Here is a 22,397-nt window from a genome sequence, read left to right as displayed (position 1 = left end):
TGCCTTTCAGCAATTCAACAAAAGAGGCTCAAAAACTATTACTAGCTGTACTTTGTTGACCAAAGAGGATGGCTCTAGACTGCGACCAAAATGCTCGCAAATGCAATCGTTTTTTATAATGTGCAAGGTAAAATTTCACAGGGTCACATTGGTGCGAGTGCATAACAAAACAATTTGTCCTGCCAAAGATTTATTTGAACATTTATTTGAACATGATTTATGAGTAGTGAATAACGCGCTTGTGATAATTGCAGGAAAGAGCGACCAGAGAGCTTGTGCACTCCCTCTGTTTCCAAACTAAAGTATGTGTTTGACTTCATTCGGTGTCGCACAGAGTGATCGGCATAAAAGCACCGGAGGACAGACTGTTCCATCTTCTCTTAAAACGCTCTCATGTAGGGCTGCTCGATTATGAAAAAAATCCTAATCACGATTATTTGGTCAATATTGAGATTACTTATATTATTTATTTATATACCAATAATTTAACACGATTACTTATCATCTTTAAACAACATAGAAAAGTTAAAAATCCTTACTTTTAAACAGTGAATTCGATTTAAAGATATATATATATATATATATATATATATATATATATATATAATACAGTGGATTTATACCGCAAGACAAGAGGGGATCCATGCAAAATGGAACAAACCATGTTGTAAACACAATAATTGTTTTACCTCGATTATTTTTTTTGGGTAATTGTACAAGGCCTAAATTGACAATTACGATTAATATTTGATTATTTGCACAGCCCTACTCTCAAAGAACATTGATGTTGTATTTCGATCGTTCTGTGCAGCGCTTAATGAAGATGGACATGTCGGTTTCTGAACTCTCTCTCTCCCTCACAAAAAGTCCTATTCAATGAAGTGTTTTCCATGTTAACTTCTATCTTTTGCTTCGTCCTTACAGGTGTGAAAAACAAACAGCGCATCAATGTCAGCTAATATATTATTCGTGACGTAATTAATTATTTGAAACAATTCATTCTGTTGAAACAACTATGTCAAACACTGAATTTACGAGACTCACTGTCTGAACCCATCAAATCAGTCACTCAAAATACATCAGAACACAAGCGTGCTTACATCATTTAAAGGAATAGTTCAGCCAAAAACTTCAATAGGCTAGTTGCACGAAGTCGCCATATTAGATTTTCGATCAGCGAGTGTGGGCAGGATTATTTCCGGTTGTGTTACACTGTATGGGAAAATACGGATTTTTGGCCGGCAAATATGAGCGTTTTTTAAATAAAAATGAGGAACTGATACATCAGTCATATGACAGAAGATCCTCTGTACCTTTCTGAGTTCCTCGTTAAGCCAATACAACTCTATATAACAGAAAAAAAGGCTGATGATGTTTTAAATACCAGTCTGAGCAACTCCCCGCCTTTCTCCCCATATCATCACGATCCTCTTTTAGCAGAACATGAATAAAACTCATATCACTGCTCCCTGCTAGTAGATTACTATTATTAATTTGTTTTAAATCGTCGCAACAAGTTATGTGCGATTAAAGTCAGATGGATGGAATACTCTGTGTTGTTTGTAGCGATGAGTAAATAGTAAAATATTAGTAAAAAAAATTGTAAAATATCAGCGTGTTTCAGAGAGGGGGAGCAAAGAGGACATACAAACATGCACGGTATATGGAAAAATACAGCGTTTTTTAACCTTAAATCGTGTTTACACATCGTATTACATCTAAAGCAAACAATAATATTCGTTTTAGCAGAGTCAAATGACACCTTTAAGTCTAAAGAGTGACAGGTTTTGGGAACCTTGGGAACCGATTTTTTTCTCCCACCCCTAATAGCCAATATATAACTTGAACATAAAACTTAATAATAACAGCTAAATAAAATAACAAATTCAAAATTTCTTTGCATTTATTTTGGATTTATTGGGCTTGCAAGTGTTAAAGCGCAAAAATGAAGCGTTCTACAGCTGACTATTTAAAAAGACAAGACTGACAAATTAACAGAACAATTCATCAACTGAGGTCACTATGAAAGGTCTTCATGATTACTATAAAAAAGATTGGCGACCAAACTGTAAGTTGGTGTGACCAGCTGAGAAAGTGGGTCGCACCAGTGTGACCAGTGGGGAAAATGAGTCTAGAGCTCTGAAACAGAAAAAGATATTTGGACTCTCCAATTTATAAATAATGAATCTAAACATGTGTATGACAAATGAATTATTGATGTGCTCTATAGAAAACCTAAACATTGGAATCTGCACATTTGCAAACAAAATGAGCTATGAATAATTATGTCTGTATATCTGTTTATTTCTAAGACTACAATTGATACAAATTATACCCAGACTAAAAAGCCATATGGGATATGAATGGACTGTGAGCCCTAAATCAGTCTGATGCTTGTCCATTGTGTAATTAAAGATACACAATCGCAACAGACAGGTGATACAGCAAACAGAGACGGCTGAAAATAAAAAAGGACATTAAAGTAACTGTGGTTGACAGCTGTTCTCATCAATTAATAAATAAAGGAGTGAAGGTCCAATCCAATACAGTGACTAACTTCTAAAGCAAAAGACTACATTTCTGTTATATTTACATTTATATTTATTTACCAAACACTTAATATTAGGATATTTATGAGGGATGCAACAATATTGCGACACCCCGGTTCATTATGAACCTCGGTTTATGGCCCACGTTCTTCGGTTCGGTTTTGATGGCTTTGGCACATTAAAGTGTTTTTGATGCTTATGTGACAGGAGCAGTAAAAACTATTTTTATGAAATTCTTAAAAACTACTTGTAAAAGTTCCTGGTATTTAAAGTAAATATGTAAAGATTTACACTGGTAGCTCACAGCAGTTTTTGGTTTACAATTCATCAACATGCCAGTACAATAAGCTTCTAGAAGAGGTTTTAATTAAAATGACGTAATGCAAAACTTGCGATCGCTGTAATCGAAGTAAACGTGCGCTCAATGGGAAAGGCCAAAGATAATGGATTAATAAGTAGGGGTGTTAATCGGACAGTTCCTTGCGATTCGATTAATTAGATCCATATTTTGACATTACTAGGCTAGTTAAGACCAGCAGCTATTTTTAGTAAAAATAAAAAATAAATTAACTATAAAAATACAAAGAATAAAGCTTTTAATCTTAAACCTTTGATCTGTCACACAACTTCAGATCATTTTAACAAGTGCTGCAGCATTGGTCTATTTTGTGAGGCTTTTCTATTTCTCCCCATCTGTTTTCCCTACTACAAGTACAAACTATTTCTAAACCCACGATTTATGTCCGACACCAATCACATCTTCTGCCTCTTTTGCTGTGGTTTCACTGCTACAACCGTCTTGTTGTTGCTGCATCGCATTCACTTTTTCATCCACAAGACGAAAATAAACAAAAAAAACGCGCTTTGGCAGTAAATGCCTTGACTGACATTACGTCCAGGAATGAGGACACGGAGGGTGTCAAAATAAAGGTACCTCATATCGATATTTTATGCATAGGATCTCTGTATCGTATTGTTAGAGAATTAAACGATGTACCGATCCATATCATGTATCGTTACACCCCTATTAACACCCCTATTAACGCTCCCATTGCGACGGGAATGAAATATGTAACACCTCCGTTTAGCGCATATTTCTATGCACTCTCCTGTAACGTTAGCTCAGTGGTAAGAGCATGGCACTGACAACGCAAAGGTCGTGGGTTCGATCCCAGGGGATTGCACATACTTAGAAACAAATGTATAGGATATAGCAATGCAAGTCGGTTTGGATAAAAGCGTCTGCCAAATATAAATGTTATATAGAAAAATTATGATAAAATTAGTGGTGGGCATAGATTAATTTTTTTAATCTAGATTAATCTAGATAAATTCCAAGATTAATCTTGATTAATCTAGATTAAAATGGCTCATTTGCTACCCAAATAATGACTAAAAGTAAGTCTTTGAGAACGGGTTTCTCAAGCCAGGTGGCGCATTAGACCAGGGGCTCATCTCCTGTTTCCAAAATGCATCACAAACTGCTTGAGAAAGCTGTTCTACTATGATAATTGCTGATGAAAATTAAATTATGTTCAATAAGATGAACTTGTGTTTACTTCCGCATTAGCTAAGGGATGCTTTGCGTTTAGGTGGTACTTGAGACTGGAAGAGCTCCTACAGTACATTTACAATTAGTCATATCAGACACTTTTATCCAAAGCGACTTACAAAGAGTGAGGGAGCAACAAGCGATATGTCATACAGGAGCCATAATACATTAGATCTCAATACAAAGTTACTGGTTTCAACTAAAGCTAGACCACTACCTGTTGAGAGAAAGTGTTTTTTTTAAACCAATTCCGCATTTCAAGTGCAAACAACCTTAGTCTTGTCCATGTTTCCATTGGGAAGCTTCTTAAAAATTAATATTCCCTGAAACAAACCCGGCGGCTTCATAGCTGCATCCATGTTAGCACATCACGTTTGATGCGGTAATTTCACAGTAACGTTATGTTGTGTTCAGACCAAACGCGAGTGGCGTGTCAAGTGCGAGTGATTTATATGTTAATGCAAAGAGCCAATAGACCTACTTGCTGCGCGAATCGCGCGAATGAAGCCCTGGTTATGAGATGATGAGGCGGCTTCTGTTTCCGCGAATGACGCGAATCACGCGAGTTGAAAAATCTTGTTCTCGCCCCGTACAGTGCAGTTAAGCTGGTATACATCCGCGCTAAAATATAAAGGTGAAAGTCATCACAGCTTGCGTAGTATAGACCCAGCTCCCAACCCAACTTTGAGAATAGATTATCGGCGACATTTTTTTTATCGCGCGATAAGAGTCTCACTGTTAACGGCCCACCACTAGATAAAATACTGCCGCGGCATAGAAAGATGCATTCTGTGTGAATGTCCAGTCACACAGTGCAACAGTGAAAACACACAGCGCCGCATTCCGCACGTTATTTAAGCGACATACACCCGTAATGCGGTATATAAAAAATTATATCATAACAAAAATACACACCGGTATTCGGTATGAACCGGTTTATCGCCCAGCACTAATGTGAGTTGTTTATTATCATTTAAAGAATTAAGTATCAATCTTTATCCAAATGTGTTTTGTTCCAACGATTTTCACATACAGCAATTGGTTCATATCAGTCAGTAAGATTTGTTTACACATGTCATCGAGTTGTAAATGACAGATGGTTAATTTAAAGGTCTCATGAAGTGTGCTTGTTTATTATTTTATACGGTTAAATGAGGACTACTTATGATGTTCTCATGGAATCCCCTTCAAAAACATCAAAATCAATAAGTAATAGGCTATTTTCTACACAGGTTTTGAGGCCAGCTCTGCAAACGCTCGGTTTTAATGGGAGTGCCGCATTGAAGACTTTATAAGTAAACGCCCACTTATTTGATTGGATAGCATTTTGCGTAGTTGGAGGCTTCTGTGAATATGGTTAGAGACGTAACTTTAGGTTACACATAAGCACCACTCACAGTTTTCACACGGCATCAGTATTATCTGGAGACCTCCATGATTTTACTGTCTTATTTCCCGAATGTGACGGCAAGGCCTTGCGTATAGTTTGAATAGCTTATTGTTGTATTTGGTAAAACCTGCTGTTGCTTTTGTCATCAATGTTAACGAAACAACAAAACACAAAATCATGAACTGCTCTCGTTTCTTTATTTTAAATAAGTGTGTTTATTTAATTCATACAGTGAAGAAGCAGCGTTTCATTTCTAAATTATACAGTTTCTTTGTTAATCTGATAATACGATTTTTTCAACCCCTAATTTGACCTAAATAGTTTGTCATTCTTTCTTTCTTTTGAAGTGGAACACACCTACAGTATCCCTATACACTTGACCACCAGCCAAGACAGGCAGCAAAAACTAAAGTTATAGCCCATTGGTCCAGTCTCTAAATGTAGGCTATAAAGAGAAAAGACACATTCCAGCAGCTGACTGATTTTAAGTCATTTATTTATGATGGTGCTATTTTCCACAATTTTAGACGTTTCAGGTATATTTTTTATTAATAAACTATTTAAAGATGTTCATACAGAGCAACCCAGAAAAGTGTTCTTAATAGCCACATGTCTAACTGATGACAAGACAGAAAGCATTCAGACAGCAATCGGCTTTAAAACTTTTGCTTTTGTTCCTATAATTTACACATTCATAAATATCTACATACTGTACCTACATTAACAATGTTTTGCTAATAACAGTAAGTGAATGATCATGACAGAAAAACAGTAGTGTATTGGATTTTAACTTTGAGCTGCGTGGAGCTGAAGTGGTTTAACCAGAGAAAATTATTCATCATTTATAAAATAAAAAATGTATTGTCGGCCGATTATAATCGTGCATTTGTAAAAATAATCTTATGTATATGTTATTAAACAAAGACATATTTATATTTAATTTTGTGTAATATTAAACTGTGCCTGTCAAAATGAACGACAGCATCCGGGTTAACATGTGTTATTAGTTTTGAGCGGTTGTTATCTATGAATATCAGACCTTGGAATGTTGTGATTGGCCAATAAGAATCAAGTATTCCAGAACGCAGAGTAATAAGTAGTATTAATCAATCACGTTTAAAGACCACATTCCCCGCGATCACATATTTCAACAAATAGTATGTGTGTTATGTTGTTTTAGAGCATAAACAATACCTGCAAAATGATAAAGCTCAAAGTTCAGTGCCAAGCGAGATATTGTCTTTAACAGAATTCGCTTTTCAAGGACTACATAAAACATCTGGAATCAGACTACAGCCCTCTAATTGCCGGGTACATGATGTCACTATTCCCGAGTGGTTTTAATAACCTCCACCCAAAAGGAATACACCAAAAAAGGGCCGGGGCCTTCCTGGAGTAGTATTTGGTTATCAGAGATTGTAAACATTAGACTGAGCTACGCGCTAAACTACTTTCACTTTCATCACAGTCCTACAGCTGGTAATAAGAACTCAGCTACACCCATTCTAAGATAACCAACGATCAAATAACAGCTTCAATGACTTTAACATCGGCTGTGAAAGTTGTTCTGTGTAATACACTGCTTTTGTGCGTGTATGTGTGTGTGTGTGTGCGCACGCACCCAAAGCCAATCTGTCAATCTGCTTGTCATAATATCCAGCTCGGGTCCAAGATAAAAAGACAAACTAACACTTCTGTTATTAGTGTTAATTAATATAACCGGTCTGATGCCATTCAGTCAGGTGTCATTTCCGTAGCCATTATAGGAAAAATATGCGTTTTCTAACAAAGACTGACGTTTGAACATGCACTAGCAGACCTCCGTTACACTTCGATCAATCCGCATGTTTTTAATTGATTAAGTATAGTTGACGCAATTGTTACTGTTTATTGCTTACAGTCAAAGCTTATGAATACACATTCACTGAGAGGGGGACTGACCAATCACAACAGCCTGAGAAGCGGAAGCTCTCTGATATGGTATGGGTGGGACATCATGGGTGGGACATCTGCCTGTGCTTTCTACCTACAAGCAAAACTGCTTTGTTATTGTATATAAAGAAACTGATTGTATTTGATGACCGGAAGAAATCCAGTCTCTTGTGAGGAGAGGGACAGCGTTGAACAATAGACTTGAAATATGTGAAATATAAAGCGTTTTTTTTTTTTAGAAACATGAACATCCATTATTAAACACCCAAAAAACATAATCAAAGCCTCTAAAACAGCAAAAGACTGGCTCCATTAATCACTACTTTGTCTGACAACCGAAAATATAACAATGAGAAAGGCTTCTTTGGGCATTCGGTTGTAGTAAAATACAGTATGTGACAGTCCGGTCTTCAGAGATGTGAAAGGTCCAAAACTATTCTGACAGCATGCTTGTGTTAAACACTGCAATCCAAAACATTTCAGAACAACCCCCCCACACACAAGTTGGCTTTTAACTGCATATAGAGTATGATAATAAAACACTTCACTAAACCCTTTTTGTGTACATCCTTTCTCTTTAATGCATAACACAACAGAATGACTGATAATCCACAGCCATGTGGCAATACACTTCCTGCCAATTTAGACAACCTGAATTTCACACGATCCTCTACATGCCTGCCAAATTCACATGGTGACAGTAAAGAAAAGCATTGCTCTGATGAGAGAAAACAGTGGTGAGAGAGAAAGAGAGAAAGAGAGAAAGAAAGAGAGAGAGAGAGAGAGAGAGAGAGAGAGAGAGAGAGAGAGATTTCAAAAAGACTTTTGAACTTATCCCTTTACCAGTCTTCCCTGACACGCCCCTATATAGTCTAAAGCCTTATCATCAAACTGTGGAGATCAAAGCTGGTCTATCTAGTTATGCGACTCAATACATTGGCCCACAGCCAGTAATGGTTAGATTTTCAAACACACGTCATATTGTTCGACTAATTTTGTTTCAAGACATACGCGAGTCATTCGTTTCGGTATTCGTTCCATTGTTTTGATTACGTGTTAATTTCAACAATGGTTTCTATTTTTACTCATTGTTGACTGTAATAATAACAGATCATTAATAGGCAGGTGACCTGATTACTATAAATTACTCCCAAATGACTATTATATTAAAACGTGCAGAACTGTAATGAACATGTGAGGTTAAAGGGTGAGACAGAATCACGACGACAGTATCGTGGAGTATGAGTCTGATTTTAAGGCGGTGTGTATCTTTGGGTGTGTTTCTCTGCAGCTGTACTGTTGTCATCGGTTTTAGGCCCGACGTGAATCCGGGCGACGTCGATTCCAAGCTCGCGCGGATTTAGTGCGTTCCTTTAATCGATTACCTCAGTGTAACTGCAGCCAGAAAGGTTTATTAATCACGAATCTAATCTTATTAACAGACTCCAGAGAGTGCATGTTAACCTAAAGTGTATCTGTGGTCACTCACCACCTTGATAATTCAGCTCACGCCGCAAAAAGACGAATGACAACGAATACAGATGCCGAAAATCGATTCACATGTTTAGAAAAATCAATGAATTGCTAAATATAAAAGCGTTAAATAGACATATACGTAACTTGTCGCACGGCTGGGCAGGACGATTAGCATGGCAGCTAGCATTCTATCTGCCCCTTTAAAAACGGTGTTCACGACAGTATAAAACAACACCACAAGCAACCTACCTGTCAGTTCATTGACTTTGCTGGTTTAGAGGATTGGTGTGTGTGTGTCACTTGTTATCCTCTTGAATAGATTAGATGATGTCTTTAATCTCCGTTTCAATCTTCGGGTGGTGGGGTCTTTTCGACGGCTCACTTAGCCAGTTAGCCTGCGTCCAAACTATGAAGAATCTTTAGTACACAGTCAAACATAAAAACGTCCTTTTGGGTTTTGGCACCTCACTACAATCGCTAATTATTTTTGTAAACAAAATATACTGTCGCGAATAGCTTGATAAAGCTAATGTAGCTTAAAGCTAACGACTGGTTAAATGTATTCCGATCAGCTCAGCTCAGCGGCACGAGCTCTATTGCATATCCAAGAGCCTCCCAGAACAGCCCGACGTCCCCACCCTCCTGCGAGCTCATTCGCGAGAACTGGCTGTCAATCAAAACAAAGCAACCAATGACAATTCGTAAGAGGGCATTTGACGGATTTGTCAAACTCGCCCGTTTCTCAGGTGTTGATAGAGTGTTATGGACACCTGACTAGCCCACATATGCTCGGACTCTGGAAACGGTAGGTTTAATGTTAACCATAGCTGTTTGTTAAATGAAGTAATACGACCCGTACCCTAACGAGTAATAATACAAGTTAAACTTAATAAACCGACCGACATAAACAGCTTAACGAAGGCTAAAAAGTGACACAGTGACATATTAAATACGCGTGTCTGAGAGCGAGACAGACTAAACGATCGCGTTGCGCCGAGGATTAACGAGACAGAAGGAGTTTTACAGATAAGCATCCCCCACAACCACCAATATCCTCACAAATCTGACCAACATCTGTCACATCGCCTCTCAGACCAAATAACACAAAGCTACTGCTCTGTATGCAACACACATAAAACACAAATATCCCGACAGATGTCCGTGTTACAATAAACTGTAGTTTCCTGTGAAACAAACGTGGCATCATCCCTCCAAAATAGCAAATGATGACAGAATTACAATATTTTTTGCTTGATTATATGAACATAGAAAAAGAAGTAAAATAAGGAAAAGTCTGATAAATTCTAAAGATAAATTGCCTAGATGAGAGTTATTCAGAAAACCTATTTAAGAACACTTATTGGTGTCAAATTGAAATGGGTCGAACAGTACATGAATAAAAGATTAAACACTGCTTTTTTAATGAAAAGGCTTCCTCTTTTCAATGTTTTTAGGTGTGTATAATGTACATGAGAAATAATTTCATATTTTCAATAAAGAACATTCAGTCATTTTAAAAGTCATTACAAAAAATGCTGATGCACTCTGCTTATGGGTCAGATATGTAAATCAATGGGTGTTTTTTAGTAAAATACGTAAAGTATTTTATTTAGACCATCCATTCTGATATCATTCATAATAAATTAGTTAGTAAATGTCAATACAATTATTCATGTTAGTTCGTGATTCATTAACTAATGTTAACTACAACGTTTTGATTTAAAAAAAATAGTAAATGCTGAAATTAACACAAACTACTATTAATAAAAGCTGTACAAGTATTGTATAGCTTTCCTGTAGCTCAGTGGTAACAGCATCGCGTTAACATCGCAAAGTTGTGGGTTAAATCCCAGGGGATTGCACATACCTAAGTATAAATGTATAGGTTAATGCAATGAGAGTCGATGAAAGCGTCTGGTAAATGTAAATGTCTATTGTTAAGTGAAGTGAAGTGAATTTGAAGGGATCTATTTGTCATATGGTGACCCATACCCGAAATGTGACCTCTGCATTTAACCCATCCAGAGAGTAGTGAACACATGGATAGCAATTCGTGAACACTCGTACACCTGGAGCAGTGGGCAGCTATCACTGCAGCGCCCGGGGAACAATTGGTGGAAAGGTGCCTTGCTCAAGGGCACCTCAGTTGATTATGAGGCCTACTCTCTAACTATTAGGCCACGACTGCCCAATTCATGTAATGCATATAATTGGTATGAAATACAACCTTATTGTAAAGTGTTACTGAATTTTCTTTCTAGGAATCTCGGATAAGGTTTGAATAATAAGGATATGGTTAAATTATCAAATGAACATATACATGAGGATACTTCATTTGACAACAGTGATTGGCTAAAGAATTCTAACACTTCTTATGGCCTATTTTATCTAACAGTCCAATTGACCATATTATTAGTTTTATAATCTTGCTTCTGTATGAAAAAACGTATGATGTTTTTGATAGAGATCTGAAGTTATAAGGATGCATAAGCAAAAATGCTTCTTAGCTTGATTTTATTGTATTTCTCTTGTTGTAAAATATGGTGTTCACTGATTATTTGTTATCATATTGGCCCTGTTTGTATGATTGTATTAAATCATTGCAATATCATTAACACATTTGCTTTATAAATGAAGCTTAAAAAATTATCCAGTTTTATGCTATCAATTTAGTTATTTGAATTCAGATTACATCAGATGATTTATTAATATATCTAAATTGTTTAACATATATGTATAATAATATCAATATTTATATATCAATATAAAGAATATATAAATACACGTTTAATTTTACTTGTTGTTTTCACCTGTTCCACTTTCTATTAAAGTAGTACTTTGGGAAAACATTAATAACATTTGTAACATTCCGCCCCCTCGTGGCTAGAATATATATTTCATGTTGTTTAAGGGTAGCACCACATAAAAATGTAAAAGAGAGCACAGTAGTTCCAAAATCAATTATTATTATTAAATTAGCATTTCACCTGCTTTTTATAAAATATAATGTTATTGGTAAATCCTGACTTCAGGAAATCCTGCCAATATAATTGAAGCATTATTATAGTTATATATAGTTATTATTATTATAATACATAAGTGTATTATTACTGTAGCTCATAATACACTTATGTTTCCAAACAGAAAGATTATAAATAGAGATATTCCCATAGATTTAGTTTTCATATTTACTATGTGAGTAAAAATAAATAAGAAATATCTTTCTCATTGAATTATTTTGCAAACGTTCACCTATAGAGGGCACTAAAAGCACATAGAAAATGATGCATGCTGCCAGAATCAGAGGGCCAAGCCTTTTTTTACCCAGTGTAGTACATTAGATGTTACTTAATCTCCTTTTCCGAAACAGATGTCATCAAATTGCTGCTTTCTCCACTGATTTAGGTGTTTATATATTTATTGTCCAAATTTATGTATCCATTTAAAAAAAATTGTCTGTCAGTTATCTGTTTGATCTGTCTGTATCTTCTGTCTTTTTGTAGGTATATTTTAAACATAAAAGAGCATATATTTCACATATCTTTAGACTGTATATCTAAAGAGAGCAGGAGAAGAGAGATCTTTTAAACCAGACAGGCTGCAAGGCAGATGAATGAAGAGATTCTGTGAATGACTCATAATGGACGGCCATCTTGAGAGGGATGATATGGGATCTCTGAGTGTCCCAGGGCACAAGACTGCATCTGTCCTGGTTTATTTTTGACTCGCCGAGATCCTTCTACGCACCTCTGAGACAAACGGGAGCAAAAAATAGACTGGAGCGGGAAGTCAGACAAAGAGCAAAGAGAGTTTGAAGAGGGTGAGACGAGATGAGAAAGGGTGGAGAAGGAGAAGACGCAGGAGTTAAACAAAAGAATAGAATGACGAAAACAGCAGCAGGGAGGACGTAGACAAGCTGATGCAGAGAAAGCCAGTCTGCGTTAGTGTAGGAAGATGTAAAACTGAATGACTTTATAAGGAATGCAGGAAGAAGACATGATTTTTTTACTCTCAAAATGAATCAAAGATGAAAAGCAGTACTAAAACGATGACATTTTTTAAAAAATTGGGTCAAAGTTGAATAAGGGATAGATTTTAGGGTACTTAACTTCTTGTTAAAGACATTTTAGCATCATTTTTCAAGCTCACTAGACATTATTGGTTAACGTTGGTTTAGCTTTTGAAACAGCAAAATTTAGATGCTTTGGCAAATTTGGATGATCAGCACGATCTTGTTCCTATAAAGTTAACCAATGAAGTCTTGCTTATTATAATGGTTAGGAAGATTGACAGCCCATACTGGAGACCAGTATCTAAAATAAAACATATACTGGTTACCAAGATTGTAGCAGATGAGAATTTTCAAATCTCTTGGTCAGTCAGTTCAGCGATGCATAAGACAGCCTTTTAAAGATATACAGGTTTGTTCGTCTTGGTATAGCCTGCACACATTACCACTGTAATAGAAATAGCTGGGAAGCAATCAGTAGTAGCAAAGACTAAAATGTACAGGACACATTTATCATTTCCAACACGATCAATCTTGTCATTTGCAATATTCACTGCAGCAGATAATACAACATAATAAACTACAGCTTATGAAAAGTGTTACCCAAACTATGAACAATGCACAGACTTGAGCAATAGATTATATTTGTAATTACAGCTCTGAGCATTTAAAGGATAATAAGAATAAAGCTGGATGGTTGATCTCTGAGCATGTCTGACTCCCCTGCAGAGAATCGAGGGGCTGGCAAGAAGAGAATAAAGGGATGACGCTTATTGACAAATTCGTTCATCTCTTTCGTCACACACTATCTAGTGAAAATGTATTAATACTGTAGTGTGGGCAGGGCTGGAAAGCAAAAACTGGGATAATCGTCACAGGACATTCAATCTCATTTGATAGACGCAGCTATTAAGATGAAAAACAGCCCTGAATAGTGCTATTAGACTCCCTGTCGATTATCAATAACGGCTATGAACACAACCCTTAAATATAAGCTGACATGTGTGTCATGTGTTTCTTCGGTGTAGAAGAGATCAATGAAACACAAATGCATCATTAACAAATAACACAAATATGAATTTATAGTGTAGTTGATATGAAATACATAGCATGTCGGAACGTTTGTGTGGTGTGACATATATAAGTGACCAAAATTCATATCTTTACCCTTTACAAAATGATTAGAATTTTTTTGGCATGTTGCATAGTGATTTGGTTGTAAACTAAAGCTCAGCTTGGCAAAATATTATGCATAAGTAAAGTTTATTGAGTCAAATAAGGAGAATGACTGCTGTCATCAAAATGAGAGTGATAATATTGATAATATTGTAGCCAATGTACTCTTAACTGTACTGTTATTTATCCATCCATGTATATGTAAAAAACATGTACTTTTACAGACTATTAGTGAGTTTTTATAGATTTTTACATAATACAGAAAAAAGTCAAATTACAGAAAAATACTATATTTGAAAGGAAGTATGTTATTTTTCGCCCCAGCTGCGAAAATATTTCATTTTTTCCATGAATATTTCCTGTACACTTTATTTTCTGTTCTGTTTCTGTGTATACTTTTTTCTTGTTTCTCTGTGCATTTTGGTTTATCACTGACCTTCTGAAACCTCGTATCTCCATATTTCATGCTTTTTATTTTTGCCATAAATCATTTGTTTATCACTTGGTTTTGCAAATATCTAACCAATGAAAGTATTTAAAAGTGCTTGTCAACTTTGGCCAAACAGAATATATCCAATGTTTTTTCCATTTCCTGAAAAAGGTTTTGAAAGCATAGTGTTAACATTTAAAATAAAACCCTTATAACATGATCAACTCTATTTTGCATTTTTTTACCGGAATTTATTTAAATAAATACAAACCACAATGCAATGAAACTACTATACAAAAATACTTGCATCAAAAAGATGATTGGCTTTTAACTTACTTTCCTACAGTCTCTCTCTCAGTCTAAATTTTTCAGTGTGTGATCTGTCTATCCTTCCTCCTTTGACTACTGCACTGCTGTCATGTCAACTTCAACCAAAACACATGCAATCATATACTGGTGATACCAGTCACGTTCCACTGCCTTCAATGCACACAAAAATAGATACACACTGACACCCTCCTTCTGCCACAGATGATGACAACCGTACAGCCAAATCTCTGAGCCTAAAATCTGCCAAATGTCTCTCTCAAAAGCTAAAAACAGAATAAACATTCCCTCATTCCTGCTGATCCACATGAAATATTTTAGCCATTTTAGACATAGCATAAGACTTTTTAATCAGCAGGAGGGCAGACTAGTATCTGTGCAAAGCTACACACACAAATAAGTAACACAAAGAACTGAAAGTGCAAAGGTATAGTCCACTTCATCTAACAAATTTAACCAGTAGGCTAAACATATTGACTTTGAGCTTCACATAAAAGCAGAGCCATGTGAAATCTCCCCGGTCCACCGTCGAGAGCGATGACGCACTCCGTTTAAAAACCGTCTGCCTCACCGCGGGATGAGTGCAGTGCTTTGTGATTAGGGCTAAATGGGTGTGTGTGTGTGTGTGTGCGCCCTCACAAATTGTGTGACTTTGCATGCGCAATTCATAAACTCTCCAAATGTCTGTGGCACCAAAATCTGCCAAGAATGTGACTCAAACATCTCACATCTCTTCTCACTCCTCTCTGCATTTTATTCGCTGTTTCTCACGCTATTTCGGCCGCGATGATGTCTCTTTTTATGTCTCTCTTCTGGCTTTGCATTCCCTTTGAAGTCTGCACGTCAACCTCTGCCTCTCCATCATTTATGTGAAGGGATAGGCCTATGTGCGGTTTCAAACCTCACCCAAAACATTTGAGATAAACACTTGTTCTGTCTTAGTTTGGAGGAATCCGTGCTGAGAATAACAGGTTAAACCTGGTTTGCTGTCCTTTCAAAGCAAGTGACCAGTCGGTTTCATTGCCAGACTATCAGAAAGTGCACAAAGCATTAAAAAGAACCAAGCTAAGGCTGGTTTAAGCTGTCTTTTAACAGCAGGGAAATTTTGGAAGATCTTAAACACCCACACAGATCGGCCACTGTTTATTTTTTATCATTAATCAACCATTCTCACCGATAACGAGGACCTCATCAAAACCCGAGCCTTTAACACAAATCAAATAATGAGCTCATTATTCAACAAAGTATCACAATCCACGCAACTGTAATTAAACACAAAAGATAGAAGAAAAGAGAAAAAAGGAGAGACGGTGATAGAGGGGAAATATATGTTATATGATGCTTATGACGTCAAGTGGAGCTGGAGAATGCGAGAAACATGAGAGAGAAAGGTGAGGGAGGGATGAGAGAGACGCCGATGACGACAAACAGAGCGGAAAGACCGAAAGAGATGCGAAAAGAGAGAATGTGCAATGAATAACTTGATCAAAGTGCAGCCTTGCTGAACTGCAGGCTACACAGAGATGCAGAAATATTACAAAAGTATTGGTAATAGAAACCCACTAAAACACAGTGTATATCCACACCAGCTGGTAATGGGGATTTTGTGTGTATAAGTTTGTGTTGTGCGTGTAAAAAAGAAAATGTGTGTTTCATTGCTATTTGTATGTGTCGAAATGTACCATTGACCTTATTTCAATTGACATTTGATTCCCATGGAGGCGATTGTTATCACTTCAAAGCAGCTCACTGTGATGAGCAATTTCCGGCAAACAAAGTTGCGTCTTCAGTTTCTCACACTATTCCCCCCATTCACTCAGTTTAATGACTCATTCCTGATCTCCGTTAAATTTTCAGCTATCGACAGCCTGCAGTGATATTGACGTGGTCGCTACCCCTTGGTTGCCAGCCATTTCATTGTGTCTCATTGTTGGGCGGCATGGCCGACAGCCAATGGGCACGCAGATGGTGGGTGGGATGATGCGAGAAGCTCTATTTGCGCAATCCGTCCTATGGGGCGTCAGGATGCACATGTCATACATTGCACGGGTTGATTAAAAACAATCTCATACATTACACTTGGCCATTTGTTGGTATAACCCAAGATGTAACTCATTGATTCATTGGTTGGTTGACTAATTAAATAACCAACAACTTTGCTGCAAGTCTGGTTGACATCACATTGATCTATTGAATTCAAAATCTGTCTATAATTTTGCATTTGATAATAAATGAAACAGCACTAGAGGGTCTGAAGAAGATTTCCATGGAACATTTACAATGGAATTAAAAGAAAGAGCCATTGAGCCTCTCAGTGGGACTCACATGTATGTGTGCGTGTATCTGTGTTAAGTACAGGCTGCCTTTGCACATGGTGTGAGACTGAAGCAAGCTTTCGTCATTGAGTTGCTCTTTCAGTGAAAGCCATCTGCTAATCTTTCGTATTTTTTACTCAAAGAGAAAGACAGAAAGAAAGAAAGAAAGAAGGTAAATCAAGATACAAATGCATTTTTTAGATTTCAGAATTCTTTACAAAAGCAATTTGAAGTCTCTGTTGGAGATCTTTGTGCAAACTTTTTCCAATAAAACCATCTTGTTGCATCTTTATTCGTAACTCCATATCTCAGTGTTTAGAACTCTGAATGACGGCCAGTGTGGTTGCATGGTAACTGTGTTAGTGAGTGATGTTTACTTCAAAGAACTCTGCACACAACAAAGGGCAAGGGAATAGTGTATCTGAGCCAGATGTGTGTCAGTCTGTCTGTCTGTGTCAGAAGAGGTCAGACTGAGAGATGAGAGAGAGAAAGAGAGAGAGAGAGAGAGAGAGAGTGAGAGAGAGAGAGAGAGAGAGAGAGAGAGAGAACACATGTGAGATTTTACTGTAAAACGGTTTGACTTTTGGATGAACATAGAAAGTACGCCCACACCAAATATGTTTCTTAGATAAGCCTTTATTTATTTTGTCATGCTTATTGTCCAGCATTTTGTTTTAAAGAAAACATTCAACAGTTCATTCTTTTACATTCTTACATTCAAGTGAGAATCCATACATTCTGGGTAAAAAGGTATAACTAATGCTTTGGTCATCTAGGAGCGACCTCACAAATATGGTCACTCGAGAGCACCTCAAGGCAGTTTGACCTTACCCATCCAGCTCATATCTACATAAACAAAACATCACGTGAGACATAAATGTGCCAGGGGGACATATAAAACCTGTGGAATAAAGATGGCGGCATTATTAGCTTTTGTAATATCTAATGGTAAACATCAGATAGGATATTGCTAGAATTAATAATATGAACGATACAATGCAATTTTCTATCATTATTTGACCCAGGAAATTAAAAGTGAGACAAAAAAATATTTTCTGATTTGTCTGTATTATTACTGAACACATCTTCTGTCCGAGGAGGACATTTTCTGCATTTTGCTTTACACTCGTAAATTCTTTATCGTCTTTTTCTTACTCTCTACCACCCACATCCTCCCCTGCCTTTCTCTTGTCCTTTTCTCTCTCTCTTTCTTTCTCTTGTCCTTGCCCTCTGAGTTTCACAAAACAGTCTTTCTCGATAGCCCTGTCACAGCTTCTTATTGCTGTCCATCTCTTAAGTTAGAAAGAGGTGGAAAAGGCATGGCAAGGAAAGGCAAACACGGAGAGAGAGACCAGGTGAGGACAGGTTTGAGAGAAGTTCAAAGACGTCCATTATTGCTTCAGCTCCATTGACCAATGGCAGACAATTTTCACAATGTCAACCAATCTGTCACTTCTAAGGAGTCCTTCCTTAGTTTTCTACATAGTATACATTTCAGTCTTAAAACAATGCCAATTATTATTTGTTTTGTTATACTGAGAATATAAGGAATGTGAATCAGCTAATTCCGTAAATTTTGAATAATGAACAAAGAAATTTTGTAAAAGAAATAGTGACTCTATGTGATAACAAAACATAAATAAACATTTACTCACTCATCTGCCATTGATTGATCTTTCCATGTGCTGGCCATAGAAATATAATCACAACTGACTTACTCACAGTGACATTCATGGCCAATCAGAACAGTAACAAACATAAGGCCTTTCACAGCGCTATTTACAGCTCCCTCTGCCAACATGTTATATTTACAAAAGTGATAATTGCTGTCATAGCTGGTGGGTGATGTAATAGAATTTCTTTCGCCTTCTCTCGTGCGTACTCTATCGCTCTTTTCTCTCGCATGCTTTCTCTCTCTCTCTGGCTGTTGCAACCTTTCAAATTCCTCAATCCATCATGCTTTCCTTTCAATTCTCTTTGTTCTCTCTCACATAGCCCTGAATGTGTTACAGCCCGTACAGTTAAGATAAAATCTTACATTCAGTCACTGCACTCAAAACAAAATGGATCATAGCGCGTTGCTCATGATGCCATTTGTTAACAACTGAATCATTAGCATTGGTCTGAAATGGGACTGTAGCCTTGACAGCGTTGAAGTTAGAGGGTGTCGAAGTGACATCACAAGCTATAGTTACAACTATCATAGAAGCACTTAGAGTGACTAAAAAGTTAGAAGCATACAAATATTGTACATAAACCTAAGATGGAAATTCGTATCCTCTGTCTGCACTGACTGACAGAGATGGCTTCGAATATGCATGCCCTCAAAAAAAGAAGGACAGCATATCAACTTTGCTAACCAAGCCCTATGAACATCTTTCCTGCACTGCCCAGCGTTCCCTTGATTACCCACTGTATCCTACATCAGTAATAGTGCCCTCTAGATGCAAAGAACTAGAGGCTCAAACTGAACAGAACAAAGATACAGGTGATGCTGATGGTAAACAGGAATCAAGGCATTGAAGTCAATTTGAGTAAAACCTGACTTTTCCTCCTCCAGAGAGGCGAAAAATTAAGGGGGTGAAGGTTCTTGGAGATGGATGGATTTAGCCAAAGAGGAGATGGGTGCACACAGTCAAGACAGACATGGAGAGCAGCAAGAGGACAGAAGACGAAGAGCGAGAAGAAGAAGAGGAGGGTGGCAGAGAGTCAAATTCAGGGGGGCACTCAAGCTCGAAGCAGCGTAGGGAGGTGATGCCTGCATCTTCGTTGCCATAGTTTGCCCAGTACTCTTCCTGGTCAAGCTTGGGAAGAAGAGCCTCTTCCTCTGCGAGCTCGTACTTTGTAGATGTGGAAGTAATGGATGGATGTTGAGATTTTCCTGCTGTGAAGGGGTGCGCCTTGGTCTCGGAGCTCTTCTCGAAGATGCCCTTGGAGCTGCTGACGGGCTTATGCTTGGAGAACCACCAGCGGGTCTTGGTGCTGAAGGTGGTGGTGGTGGAGCCGCTGAGAGAACCAGGGTCGGGAACTGGGCACAAGGCGAAGTCCATCTCCCTCAGGAAGCGCAGGTCCTGTCCACGACGAGAAGCAGGGGAAGCGCACATCACATCAGAACTGGATACACGGGCACCTCGGAAGAACTCCCAGAGGGGGCGAGAATCACAGCCGCATGCCCAGGGGTTGTTGTTCAGACGCAGGAACTCGATGGAGTCGATGTCACGCATGGCCTGACCGGGCAGCTCTGCCAGGGAGTTGTTAAAGAGAAAGAGCATGGTCAGCCTGCCCAGGTCACGGAAAGCGCGGCGGTTGACTTGACGGACCCTGTTGTCGTGGATAAGTAACCGGTCAAGGTTCACCAGACCACGGAACACATTCTCGGACAGGGTGCGGATACGGTTGCCGTGAAGGAAGAGCTGGCTGAGGTTGATCAGGTCAGCAAAGAGATCATCCTGGATGAAGTGGAGCTGGTTCTCCTGCAGGTAGAGGAACTGCAGGCTGTAGAGCTTGTGAAAGATGTCATGGGGGAGGGCAGCCAGACGGCAGCGGTGCATGTGGAGGCTCTGGAGCTTCTCCAGGCCACGGAAAGCTCCGCCCTCTAGGCGGTGCAGGTGAGGGTTGTCGCCCAGGTCAAGCTCCTCCAGATCACGGAGCTCACTGAATGCACCAGCCTCAATCCAGGTTATGTTGTTGGAGAAGAGCCACAGCACCTGAATGGTATGAATTGATGAGAGTAGAGTTGAGAAGAGAAGAGTGAAAAAAAATGAAGTAGGATGTAGTGAGAGGTGTAAAACATTGGACATGGGAAAAGAATAAACAATATAATTAGAAGATGAACAGTTGACGTTTCCATATTAAAGTACTCATTAGTAGCCAACTCAATCTCAAAATTACCTCATAATTATCCTATCAACTATATTTGTATACATTAAGATTGTATGTTATAACACATTTACATAAATACACTTTCTCACCTGTGTGCCAAAAGCAAAAGACCCCACTCTCAGTTCAGTGATGCGGTTGTTCTGCAGAAAAACGCGCTGGGATTCGTAGGGCATGCCGGTGGGCACGATGGTGAAGTTCTGCGCCTGGCAGCTCACAGTCATGGGGGTCGGGTAACACACGCACCGGTGAGGGCAGTTCTGCGCAGGCACGGGTTTTACCACGACCAGCCAGACAACCAGCCAGAGCGAGAGAGCGCCTGACGGAAAGAGAGTTGCACGTCACATCCCCAAGAATTTTGTATTTGCTTAAGCGCATGTCTAAACGGGAGCTGTCCGTACGCTTTAGTGCTGAAACCATTACAAGTCAATCGACATCCAACTATATTTTGTTATCATAATAGCAAATCAATTAAAACGTTTTAATACAATAATGAAATGCAGAACACTTGCAATAATAATTTTGAAAAACGAATCTGCCGATGTCTACTAGGCATCTTTATCGATCGTTCTCTTTGAAAGTAAATTGAGTCTGTACTTTAGTTATATGTTTGTTATATACAAAATATTCATATGTTAACATTTACATACTAATTTAAAGCATCTCAAATGTTAATGCGTAAAACCAAGCACATACCATAATCATAATTAACAGTAACTACTTCAAAGGCAATCATTTCAAATACTTAAAACACTTTGAAAACACAAAAGCCCATCTAATACAGACTCAGACAGCATATGAATAAAGAAGAAGCAAAAACTCACTCTTAAAGTTGTGCGCAAAGGAGCTGCGTTGGCTCCGCGTAAAAGTTGCTGTTTCCATTCCGAACCAAAGCTGAGAGCGAGTTAGCCTGAGGAGTTAAGCCACTGATTCCCTGCTATCTCTGCTGATGCTCTGGTTCCCGAGTCGGAGCGACTGAGAGAGTGCCGAATGACGGGTCCCAGGCCCATTATATACCCGAGCGACGCGTGCGCCTACGGCTGTGGGCACCACGGAATCTCTCCTACGTCACCAGTCGGGTCAAGCCCAAGTGAGGGTGGCAAACGGAAAAGGCGGGGCGGAGAGAGTAGGGGAGGGCTTTCTCGTACCAGTTTGGACCGAGGAAGTCAGACGTCTTAGCTCAGAGTTACGTTATAGGACCACGAACGTGGAGACGTAGTTTGGATAGGGCGGGGGAGCGCGGGCACGGCGCCCGGTAATGACTGAACGGAGAACAGGCGATGAGTAGTGCACGAGGCACATGAAACCGTCACACAGCTCGTTTCTTGGCTTTCAAGCCGGTGTCCCTCTGGATTTTTCCTC

At 38.5% G+C, this 22,397-nt stretch overlaps 2 protein-coding genes across 4 annotated transcripts in view; both read right to left on the bottom strand.

The window, feature by feature from the left end:
• The window catches only part of zdhhc5a (zinc finger DHHC-type palmitoyltransferase 5a), a 28,728-nt gene extending 19,252 nt beyond the window's left edge, over positions 1–9,476 (bottom strand). For all 3 annotated transcript variants that reach the window (XR_008909531.1, XR_008909532.1, XM_056773248.1), the window contains exon 1: positions 9,149–9,476. The gene's annotated coding sequence lies outside the window, so the exon portion shown is untranslated. The remainder of the gene's footprint in view (positions 1–9,148) is intronic.
• Positions 9,477–17,785: 8,309 nt separating this feature from the next.
• On the bottom strand, positions 17,786–22,009 carry rtn4rl2a (reticulon 4 receptor-like 2 a). The gene is made up of 3 exons (XM_056763580.1): positions 21,860–22,009; positions 21,128–21,354; positions 17,786–20,863 (listed from the first exon to the last, which is right to left on the bottom strand). Exons 1-3 carry the CDS (start codon positions 21,915–21,917, stop codon positions 19,763–19,765), a joined length of 1,386 nt encoding a protein of 461 aa, XP_056619558.1. The 5' UTR covers positions 21,918–22,009; the 3' UTR covers positions 17,786–19,762.
• Between the last annotated feature and the right edge of the window lie 388 nt (positions 22,010–22,397).

Source organism: Triplophysa dalaica, chromosome 2 (assembly GCF_015846415.1).
Source record: "Triplophysa dalaica isolate WHDGS20190420 chromosome 2, ASM1584641v1, whole genome shotgun sequence".
NCBI classification, from domain to species: domain Eukaryota; kingdom Metazoa; phylum Chordata; class Actinopteri; order Cypriniformes; family Nemacheilidae; genus Triplophysa; species Triplophysa dalaica.
This window is presented reverse-complemented; position numbering and strand designations above follow the sequence as displayed.